The 11,842-nt window shown below is 38.6% G+C and overlaps 2 protein-coding genes across 5 annotated transcripts in view; both read left to right on the top strand.

The window, feature by feature from the left end:
* Positions 1-889, top strand: part of LOC111480591 (probable choline kinase 1) — a 3,981-nt gene extending 3,092 nt beyond the window's left edge. For all 4 annotated transcript variants that reach the window (XR_002717860.1, XM_023125717.1, XM_023125716.1 and 1 more), the window contains 3 exons: positions 118-165; positions 436-536; positions 607-889. Coding sequence is in view for 3 of the 4 variants with exons in the window: in XM_023125717.1 (XP_022981485.1) it covers positions 118-165; positions 436-536; positions 607-753 (296 nt within the window). In the remaining variant the exon portion in view is untranslated. The remainder of the gene's footprint in view (positions 1-117; positions 166-435; positions 537-606) is intronic.
* The window catches only part of LOC111480712 (basic blue protein-like), a 117,596-nt gene that overhangs the window by 19,837 nt on the left and 85,917 nt on the right, over positions 1-11,842 (top strand). The gene's annotated exons all lie outside the window — the stretch shown is intronic.

Here is an 11,842-nt window from a genome sequence, read left to right as displayed (position 1 = left end):
TTTTTTTTTTGTTTTTTTTTTTTTTTTTTTTTTTTTTTTTTTTTTTTTTTTTTTTTTTTTTTTTTTTTTTTTTGGTAACTTTGTAAATGAAGCTATTCACTTTTTCTGTATTTCCAGATCTGGAGGAACGTTCAAACTTTGTTCGTGCATATCTGAGCTCAGCAGGTCAAATTCCCATACCTTTTTCTATTCTTAGTTATCCCTACACTAATAGAAAAACTCTTACTCTTAAAGATGGTTGGGAGTGAGTACCATCTTAGTTAATTTAGTGAAAGATCATGGATTTACGAGTGAGAAATATTATCTTCAATTGGTATGTGGCATTTTGAAAAAGTACAAAGTAAAGCCACGAGCGTTTATGCTCAAAATGAACAATAATGTATCATTGTATTCGTGATTCCTTACACTAACTTCATTATGTGATGGATAAAACAGGTGGAAACCCGAGTGAAGAAGAGGTGGAGCAGCTGGTGGAGGAAGCTGAGATATACACTTTACCAAATCATCTCTTCTGGGGCCTCTGGGGAATTATTTCAGTAAGTATTATTATTTTCCTATAAATTTAAAGCATATATAGGATTTACTTATGCTTCAAATTTGATGTAGGGTCACATAAACAAGATTGACTTTGACTACTTTGAGTATGCGAGGCAGAGGTTTGATCAATACTGGCTTAGAAAGCCTCACCTCTTACCTTCTCCTATCGTTGATCCCATTGTTGATCATTTCTGTCTAATGATGAATGGCTCCTAAATGTACTACTTTCTTTTCTCTTTTTTTTTTTTTTAGTATTTCCTTCTATACCCAATATTTTATGTATGTCCTTGAGCACAATAATTTAACATTTTTATGTTGACGTTTGTTGTGCAGTTCAATTTTAATTAATGTATGTTAGAATTTCTTTTTAATTTTGTACAAAAATTGTGCCATTTTAGATAAAGGGCCGTCTCATCTTTTACTAATACTTGTATTGTTTTATGAGTTGTTATCTCTTTTCATCTTTAAGCTTTACTTTTCTATAGTTTCTTTTGGTTTATGTAAATCAATGTTTTTATTTTTGGTGCAAAAGGAGAATTATTTGCTTATCATTTTAGAAACTACTTAATAAAGAGCTAATGTGATATTTCAATGGTGATTCTTGTTTAGTTTTATTATACAACAACTCAATATAAACACACAAATATAAGAGAATCATACAAACATATGAGGAAATTGTTAGATTTTATCGAAGACCTTATCGGTTGAATTTTAGATTAAACTAGAAGAGAAATTCTTAGAGAACCCTTGAAATCCTAGAAAAAATGTAAAAGAAAGACGGATGAAACTCAACTGAGGGTAATTTAGACCCCTTCCCTAGTTAGGAATCTAGTTTGAAAGAAGGAAAAAGAAAGAAAGGAAAGAAAAAGGTAGGATTTGAGGAGAAAGAAGAGGAAGAATCCAAATTTGCTTAAATCAGCGGTCCACATCTAATTTTGGCTGAGAACTTTTCATTAGAAACCCTCGTTGAACTAAGGAGATAGGTGTATGGATTTTTTGTCTCACTATTTCCATAGATCCATCCACATATGTTGACCTCGAAGAGATTTCGCACAACTTTCGTGAAGAAATTTGGAGGAGATTCGAGCTGGAATAAGAGTATCAACATAATTAACAAGTTGCTTAACAAAAGTTATAGAAATATAAATAAATCAAAAAGAACTCATCAGATCTAGATTTTTGCATATGGAGGTTGGAGATAAAACTCGGAGTGACACACGTCGACCAACAAAGGGATGAATACGTTCAAACGTGTAGAGGACACACACTGCTCAAAGAGAGGAGTAATGCATCTGGCACCAAGCAAAGATACGTGTCGCTTGATCTGACCCAATCCGACCTATTCATCCATGTCCAACTCGATAACCTGCGCATGACCCAAAAATCCTACACTTGAACCAAAAAATACAACCCAACTCAAACCAACGAACCAAACCACTGACCTGCAACTGCACCTAACCTATAACGCGTGATATGCGCACGTGGTATCATTATAATAACCCCAACACGCATGAGAAGCATGTGACCAGGGCTTAAGTGCCCCTTTCTCACTCATTCGTCCTCCTTTCAACTATTTTTTGTCCCGATTTTTAATACTAACCTTCTTTTAATAGAATTTAGGTCTCACTTATGGATTTCTGGCCATTTTGGAGTTAAATTCCATTGGTGTTAATATTGGAACTTTTTTCTCCTTTGAGACAGGGTCATTAGCTCGTTCAGAAAAATTGTTTTCTCGTTGTAGTATCATACTATATCCACTAAAGATTGTCGTAACCTTAAAATAAGGAAGAACTAAAACATTTACTCAGACCTCACAGTAGGAACTCGAGCTCGAGAAGGCACATACACCAACTATGTGAGTAATCATTTGGATTCCCCTTGAGGTACTGTAGATAGATTTTTATGTTTAGAGCATAAAACGAACAGATAATAATGAGGATAATTATGCTTGATGTCTACCAATTGCATGCTACTTTCCCATCTTATTCTAAGTTAGAAAGGCGAAAGAGAAATTTGTGATCTACGCTTCTGATGATTGATGGATGTTATCTCCCAATTGAACATGTTTCTTCATTTGCATGCTTTATTCTATGATTGTGTGTTCTTCATTTGCATGCTTTATTCTATGATTGTGTGTTCTTCCTCTACATCGAGGTAGCAGTAATGAGATAAGACTAGAGTGTTAGAGACAGGTTAACTAGACAATAGCCTAGGTCAAGATGCCTTTAGTAGATTGTGTACCTTTGGATCGTGAGTAGTGGTCAGTGAGTCTAGACCCTAGGGCTCCCAAACTAAGCTAAACTCAAAGAGCCAGCATAGAGTACCCAAGAGTCAAGAGTACATGTTAAGTCGCCTAACCGCCCTAAGAACTTAGTAAATCACCATGACACAAAAAAATGATTAAGATATCTCTCTAGGTCGTTAGCAATAGGTTAGTGTCACTAGAGTCTATGCTTCCTATCTTCTCTGATTTACCCTTACTGCTAGTTGCACTCTGCCTAGCGATGGGTGTACCATAACCATTGAGTCATTTGACGAGATAGCTAGTGTATTGAGAAGACCAAACACTCTATCATGTGCAGCAGAATCTGTCCTAAGAGACGGCGTAGGGCATATATGTTGTCTACATATCCATTGGTTAAAATTACATCTATTTTGTATTTTGATTCCATTCCCTCTTTTATAAACAACTTGAACAATTATACTATATAAACTTTTTGAATTGATTTTAGTAATGATCTTGATTTACTTTAAATCGCGTAAAGTTTTATCATAATTTACCTTGTTTTCATTTTAGATATTTTCTTAACTACATGCCCTTCTTCACAAACTTAGTTTGCATTGTGAAGTCATCGTCTGCTATAAGCAAGAATTGAGGACCTATGACACCATTGGATTATGTGGAGCATCATCAAATAGGGACAATTCAATTCTAAGAGGAAAAGTAAAATAAAGGCCAATTATGTTTATTTCATAATTTGTAAAGTTTATTGTTTTAGTGCTGAAGTGTAAAAAAAGTCTCCAAATGACCTAAGTATGTGACTTCACATAGAGTTAGAAGGTAAATTTCAATTGAAGCTAGAAAATGTGCAAATGCGTTTAATATTACTGTCGTACTTTTTCAACCATGCGGCTTCATGATATTGACACGCTCACAACAAGCCTTAAGAAAAATTCAAGCCCCATATTCATCTTTTACCCAGCTTTGCGGTTTCGTCAGATCTTGGGCGAGGTTTGTCTTCACCAACTGAACATCACTTGTGCAGAATCTAAGGTTGTTCGACCACATATGTCGCTTGCGTGTGCATGTTCATTCATCTGTGACACAACAACATCGCATCTTATTGTCATCTCGGTTCTCAACAACAAGATCCATGCATCGTAATGTCATCCCATGTCTATCTTAATGCTTTTTGTTGTGTTATAAAGGAGGATGAGATGTTGTGATATGTAATATTGGTGATTGATGGATGTTATCCCTTGTTGAGTTTGGATGAATGTTTAAATTATGTTTTTCATAGTTTAAGTGATTGATAGGAATATCTCTTTGTTAAGCATGCATGAATGTTATATATTAAGATTAGGGTGATAGAGCTAAATGAGTTTTAAAGGAACAAAGTCAAAACATTTCTAATAGACTGGACACTTCAGGATTGTGAGTGAGGATTAGAAATTTACATTTAAGTGTACCCAAAGATTGGATTAGCCCTGAGGAGCTCATCCCGAGTGTCCTTTAATATGGATTTAAATTGCCTAGACGCCCCTAAGAACCTAAAAAACCTACATTCACCCAATAAATTTTAAGAGAGTGTACGAGACTACTAGCAGTGTGAACAGTATTTACTTGAAGAATTACTATTGTTTGTAGATGCGGGCCAAGAGCCCATAAGCTAGCATTGAAAAGGAACGAGGGACTACATAAGTAGTTGACTTGAGGAGTTGCTATTATGTGTAGAAGTGGGTTGAGAACCCGTAATTCAAATAGAATGGTAAAGAAACTTAACCATTGGCTTAAAAAAAATACAAATGCTCTTTTACTTCATTTATCAAATCTACTTTAGAGAGACAACATAAATGACTTTATACCGCCTCAACACAAAAACCCTTCATCTTTTAAAGACATTTCAAGAGTAACCTTAAAAGTAAATTAAATGTCTTAAAATACATTAATAAAACATCATAACTTTAGATTATCATTCCCCCAAAATTTGTAACCATCCAAGAAGCATGGAAGCTTGATTATTCTATAATGTGATATGAAATGCAACTTGAATTTATGTGGTAGTAATTTGAATAGCATTTTTTCACATCTTTCTTGAATTTTATATTGTATGATTGAGGTGTCTTGGTTCATATTAAGTTTTCTCAACGATGCTTAAATCAAATAGGTGAAGGAAGACTCATCGTTGGAACAGGTCATCACGGTAAGTCATATACAAACTTCTATTTTTACATCAATTTGTCCCAATTTTGCTATTCTCTCAATTTGACATTAGAAAAAGAAAACACCAAAATTGGTTGTGTTCTAAAAATTTCATGAACTCTTCGTTGAAGGGACTGAGGAACAACCCAATCACACCTTTGGCTCACGTAGATGCCCAACTCACAAGCCTGGTGCGTGCACATGCCCAACCCACGTCTAGACATCAGGCTAGCCTGTCACGTGTTAGCCTGTTTCATGCCTCAGCCCAACCTAGTTGTTGGCTTAAGACACTCCAACCCACGTCGCGATCCAGCCTGCTTTAGTCGACCCGCACTGCTTCTACGAACCCACGACTCGACCTGCGACCCAGATCTGCGTGCGGCTAGGTTCAGCTTCTCAACTTTTCATCTAGGCTTAGCTTGGCATCTTCCCCTAGTCTTAGGTAGTTTAGTTGACCTGGATTGGAAATTTGGACCCTTCCTACCATTTTTGTCCCTTTTAGAGCCCTTTTTTATACTTTTGCATGAGGTGAGCAAGGTTGTTATTTTGCCAATTTAAAATGTTTTGAGCTGAAATAGTTAATGAAGTTAGGAGAATTAACTTCTTAGTAATTATTCATTAAGAGAATTAACTTCTTAGTAATTTCATATGATGGGATTCCATAGGTGGATTTGGACTTTGAGAAGGAGGATCAAGCTAACACCAAGAACTAATATGTTATTCCAGGTATGTTATGATACCATGTTCATGTTATGTCTATGAGATATTGGTGAACCATATATGATAATGATGAAAGATATGCTATGCACACATGCATGTCTCATAGAGAAGTTATGTCATGACAAGAATGGAAATATGATGTGCATCATAACTATGTACTATGTTTTTGAACTATGGAACCTTATGTATGTTGTATGTCATGAACATGAGATACTTTCCTAATACGTTGACACATATACTATGATACACGATCCTTTCTTTCTTTCGATTTCTGGTAGCATAAGCATGCGTTTGCCTATAGTTAGGCCTAGGGGTACGTATTAAGGATTATTGGGAGGGAGTCTCACATTGACTAACTTAGATGATGATCATGGGTTTATAAGCAAGGAATATATCTCCATTGCTACGAGGCATTTTGAGGAAACCAAAAGCAAAACTATGAGAGCTTATGCTCAAAGTGGACAATATCATACAATTGTGGAGGTTTGTGATTCCTAACATGGTATTAGAGTCATGCCCTTAAGTTAGCCATGTCAATAGGATGTACTTTGTTCGAGGGCTCCAAAGAAGGAGTCGAGCCTCAATTAAGGGGAGGCTATTCGAGAGCTCCATAGGCCTCAAGCGAGGTTATATGGTATACTTTGTTTGAGGAGAGAATTGTTGGGAGGGAGTCCCACATTGGCTAATTTAGAGGATGATCGTGGATTTATAAGCAAGGAATACATCTTCATTGGTATGAGGTCTTTTGGAAAAATGAAAAAGTAAAACCATGAGAGCTTATGCTCAAAATGACCAAATATCATACCATTGTGAGGTTTGTGATTCTAACCGTACGTATACGAGCCCGCCTGAATCCCAAGGAACAGTCACAAAGTAGAGTTCGTGACTACACATCCAACCATACAACCCTGCTCAAACCACGTTTAAAATTTAGTGACTACACATCCAACGATCCAACCCTACCCAAACCACGTTTAAAATTTTTTTCTAGGTAGAGGTAAGACACTTGAATTTCTACACCTAAGTTGTAGCCCTTATGTTAGGCAATTGCATCTCTTTTAAATGCGTGATAGAAAAGGTTGTTTTTCCTATTTTCAATTACTTAATTTCTTTGATGCTACTAGAATTTTAAATAAATTGAATGTTTAAATTCATAACATCGTTTAAAATAGATGGTTAAGTTTGGTTGTTATAGTTCGACATCGTTTAAAATAGATGGTTAAGTTTGGTTGTTATAGTTCGACTACATGGAGTTCTTGTTCCATTGTATTGGATCAAGATGCTAGATTTATCTCCATTGTGGTAGAGTTTCCAAAAGGCGATGGAAACAAAGTTAAGATTTGTCACGATCCAATTTTTTAGGTTTCGAAACTGGATCTTGACCAAAAAGACAAAAGCGAAAACAAACAAAAATAGAATAAAAGAAAAAAATAGAATAAAAGAAAAAAATCTCATAAAATTAAATTAGAAGAAAGAGAAGTTTTTAAAAATTTTCAAAGAAATACAAATATAAAAGAAAATACAAGAGACTTGAAAATTGATACTCTAGAACAACACCAACCTCAACTGGTAGCCTGCGAACACCTAAAAAAGATAGGAAGATATGGATGAGTATAAAAATTATAATTAGCAAGCCACTTACTTGTAAGCTCTCATCCCATTACTTAACAAATTCCATCGGACTTCTCATTGGCTATAGGATGTCTGGTTCTGGTCTTATTCTCTTGGGGTATTTTGGTTATTCGTTCTTTCATTTAAACCTTTAGAGTTTCTTATGCCGACTTGTGAATGATCGGTGACCTATGAGGATCTACCTCATGCATGGCTCTATGAGACTACTTGGTATCTTACCTAGGGGTGAGTTGCAACCACCTAGGTCCATAATAGTTCCTCTCATTGAGTTAAATGGTTTGTACGACGTGGGCTCACGTTTCCCATGCAAAACAACTAGGAGTAGTGGATTCTGACTAGGGACCCTTGGTCCCCATGAAGCTATAACACCGTTCAAACAACTTGCAGCCTAAGGGTACTCCTAAGGTGGTTCGGGTGTCTTGGTGGCCTTTTAGACTCCTAAGGGAAATATTAGGTCTATACCAAGTGACCAGTCATTCTAACCACAAATCCCTAGCCTTAACATATTACTGAATCATGGACATTAACTAAGTGTGCACATAATCGTCATCTAGCATCATCATACATACTTCATGCAAAATAAACATACATGCTCAACAGGGTAATAACAACCATCAAGGTCTCGGAGCGTAGAGTTCACAAATTCTCATTCTCCTTTCAGCATGAATTAAACACATACATATTGTAACGGATCAAATTAAAAAAAAAAAAAAATCGCGGTCGTTGGCAAGACCGAAAATGCCAGAGTTTTCGTTCGCACACGACCCACAAAGTGCACCCGACGTCGGGGTCACCATGAAAACCAAACCCGACCTTCAGCCACCTCCAAGACACCTGCAAGAAAGAAAAATAGTGAGAAAAATGAGAAAGACAGTGAGAAAACCGACGAAGTTCCAGCAAAGCCAAACCCTACGAAATCGACGTTGAAACCTCCAATTTACACAACGAAAACAACCCTAGAGACCTTTACACACACCAGGGGTAGATTTCGATACACGTCGTACACTTTCAGGTAAGGGACACAGAACGTCGGATTTTCGAACCCTCTCAAATTCGGGAGTGTTAGCCCCTTACGAACCAAACAAATACCATAAACGAGATTAGGGGGAGGAGGAGAGAGAGAGTGTCACCGAAAAAATTCACTGGTAATCGGGTGAGGAAGACGAAGTCCGACCCGATCTTTGACCCGATATCCAAAACCTCTCGACCCACCTAAACAAACTGTGACCCAATAGTAAAGTTCAGCCCAGCCCAACGCAACCAAAACCTTGTAGCCCGTCACAACCAGAGCCCGCGTTCAGAGTCCGACCTACCCAACAGCCGAGCACTTGACCAGACGACCCGTGCCTCAAATCGAGACCGCTGCACACGTGTCACCCTCTAGTTGTGCCACGTGGCATGTGGTAGCACGACACCCCCTCGACTCCAGCGGCTTGATTAGCTCGGTGGTGGCTTCTTGGCTCCGATGACTTATTCGCCCCAGGAAACCTGTTTTCGACCTGTTTGGCACTGTTCCGATCCTCTCGGACTTGATTTCGACCCCGTTTAAGATAAAATATATCATTTTAAGGCCGTATTTTACAAATTCAAGTTGGAAATTAATTATGTTTGTGAAATACTAACGAAGGTGTCGAATGATCCAATAGGAACCAACCACCAACGGAAGCATAAGACGTATACGAGGAGCTAGGAGCTTACGTTTATATTTTAGAGAGTACTTCAGCTAAGGCCTACCAAGTAAGTGGCTCACCCGTCGTAGGTTACGCGTTGTATGTTGTATGTTGGCACGTGCCTGTGGATTCACACGTGTCATTAAATTATATGCTAGCCTATTATACTCAATTAAGTACGCTTGTGAAATATTAATGTATGCTATTAAAAGTGATATGATGTGCTATGTTTATGATGTTTATGATGTTTATGATGTGTTTGGATTATTCTAGCATGAGTGGTACTATAATTATGAATGTAAACAACATGTAATGTATGGCATGAAATCACAATAAATTGCATGAAATGTAACCCCGTTAGGATTATGTATGATATGTAGACTGAAAAATGAGAAATGACATGTTAAGTATGAAAGATGATAGCGGGGTTATATTCATTAATGATAAAAGTATAAATATTGGGGACCTCATGCATTATGTGTGCTCATGCATTAGGGGATACTCCTATTCCATTACGAGGGTACGGACGCGTACATCCAATGGTAGGACAACGATCATTATGTTTTGCATAGTGCTGTCGTGATGGTTACTAGTTTTAATGGGTGTCCGACCTAAGGAGCTCCCAGAGTATGCCTGCCCGACAAGGAAAGTGGCCCCCCGGTGTGCGAACTGACTGATGAGCTCATTCTCACACTATAATACCTGAATTTTTAGATAAATAAATAAAAAAATAAAAATAACAACATAGGGGCAAAATGGTCATTTTGCCCCTACCTTACCTAAGGGGTCTAGTTGTTTGGAGTCCAAGAAGAAAGAGAAAGAAAAGAAAAAAGAGAGAGAGAGAGAAAATCCGAGAAGGGATAAAGTGAGGTTACGAACTTATTGTTTCAATTTTATCAGATCTGAAGAGTTTCTTGAGCGTTAGATCTGAAGTTTTTTTAGGTATGTGACTAAAATAAGATTCACATAGGTTTCTTGAAGTTCTTGGATGAGAATCGGACGAAAATCGGAGTTTAGTCGAACTTCGGGTAAACCGATCGAAAACAGAAAATATGAGTTTTTTCTGTATCCTTGGATGGCCTTAACTCATCCTGTGTTCAAGGAAAAAAATATATTGTAGAAATAGAATATGAGATCTGCAATTTTTGCGAAGAAACTTTGTTGATATGGATTACGGATTGAAAGATGAGAAAATCTGAAAGAAAATAGATTGAAAACGTTAATCTGGAAATTGAAACACCTGCAGGAGAGAGAAAATGTCAGCTGGCGTACGGAGGAGAGAGGCGAACCCGCGATCGACACGTGGCGAACTGCGGCTGGAGAGCGTGTCCCATAGGCTAGTCTACACGCGTTAGGGCGCGGATTCGGGTCAACCAGAGTCCGATCCAGCGCTCCGCACGCGAACCGAACCGAACCGGCTGCTGGCCCGCGACTGCGCGAGAAGCTGCGCGTCAGCGCGCGTGTAGGCGCGCGAGTGACTGTTTTCCCTCCGTTCGACCTCTGTTTGCTTGTTTTTCGCCCTGATTTCAACTCTGATCCTATTTTTATGTGAATTAGGACCTATCAAGAAAATTTCAGAATTTTTGGAACCTTTTCCGGCAAATAATTCGAGCTTGGGAAGGCACACGTCAACCATGTAAGTAGCCATTTGGATTCCCACAAGCAGTACTTGTAGGAACCGCTAGGAACAAGCATGCATGCTACCACCCATTAACTTAGCCAGCCGGACCTAGTATATTAGTATGGAAATTGCGAAAATGAAATGATTAAGGAAAGCTTGATATGAAATGTTTATTAAATCTGTTTGATTGAGATTCTGATGAAGTATGTATGCATGAGGAGGATGGGAAACTTGTGAAATCTGCGCTCAGGGTAAAGATGAACATTATCTTCCCGTTGAGCATGTTTGTTAATATTGCATGAACTGCTGCGTGTTAACTCTTATACGTGATGATTGCTTGTGTTATCTTTCTTGATGAATAGGAAGAAATTACGAGCTTAGATTAGGGTGCTTGTGACTAAGTAGGCTAGATGAGACTCTAGATTGGGGGACCTCTAGAATACCGTGCAATTAGACCTGCGAAATGCCGGCGGATCTAGAGCCCAGAATTTCAAACCCGATAGGTTTGTGAGATCAGGCATGAGAGTCCTAGAGATACATGAATCCAAGTCTAGGCCACCAAGTTCCACCCTAGAAAGAATAATCGATCACCACGGTAACTATAGGTAGCCCACTAGAGTTGAGTAGTGTAGATAGTGTCATCAGAACCTCCACTTCCCTCTCTCCTCCGATACCATACCGTCGAGATAGAGCTTCGGTACGGTGATCGTTGAGCTTTGCAGATCTGGATAGGGAAGTGTGACAGGTGCCCAGCCCTAGTGATGATAGCTAAGGGGTCTTCTGAACAGGACTCCTGGGCCGTAAAAACCCGTCCCTGAGCGGGGGATGTGGAGCCACATAGGATGACTCAGTAGCTGACTGGCACACAGGGGGTCGCACCCCGTTTAGTGGATGTATGGTCCCGTGTGAGGGTCGTCAGCTAACCTCCAGGGATGATGTTTAGAGAGAGTTACGTATACAGATCCAGCCATACGATCCCCTCAGATTTACTTATGAGGTCGCGCCTCACCTCAAGACACTGATCATATCACTGCTTAAGATGGGCAAGCCTCCTAAGATACAGAAACGAGAGTTGCAGCTTAGATCACTCTCCTTAGAAACCCGAGAGAGACCATGGATACCTACCAAGATAAGGATGCGAAAAGAGCCTATAAGTAGGTTGCTTACTGAGTATATTTTTATACTCACCCCTTTCTCCCCTTTTTTTTTCCAGGTACCGATCGAGGGGGGGGGGGGGGG

This window comes from Cucurbita maxima, unplaced genomic scaffold, assembly GCF_002738345.1.
Source record: "Cucurbita maxima cultivar Rimu unplaced genomic scaffold, Cmax_1.0 Cma_Scf00006, whole genome shotgun sequence".
NCBI classification, from domain to species: domain Eukaryota; kingdom Viridiplantae; phylum Streptophyta; class Magnoliopsida; order Cucurbitales; family Cucurbitaceae; genus Cucurbita; species Cucurbita maxima.
Note: the sequence above shows the minus strand (reverse complement) of the source record. Positions and strands in the feature narration are given on the sequence as shown.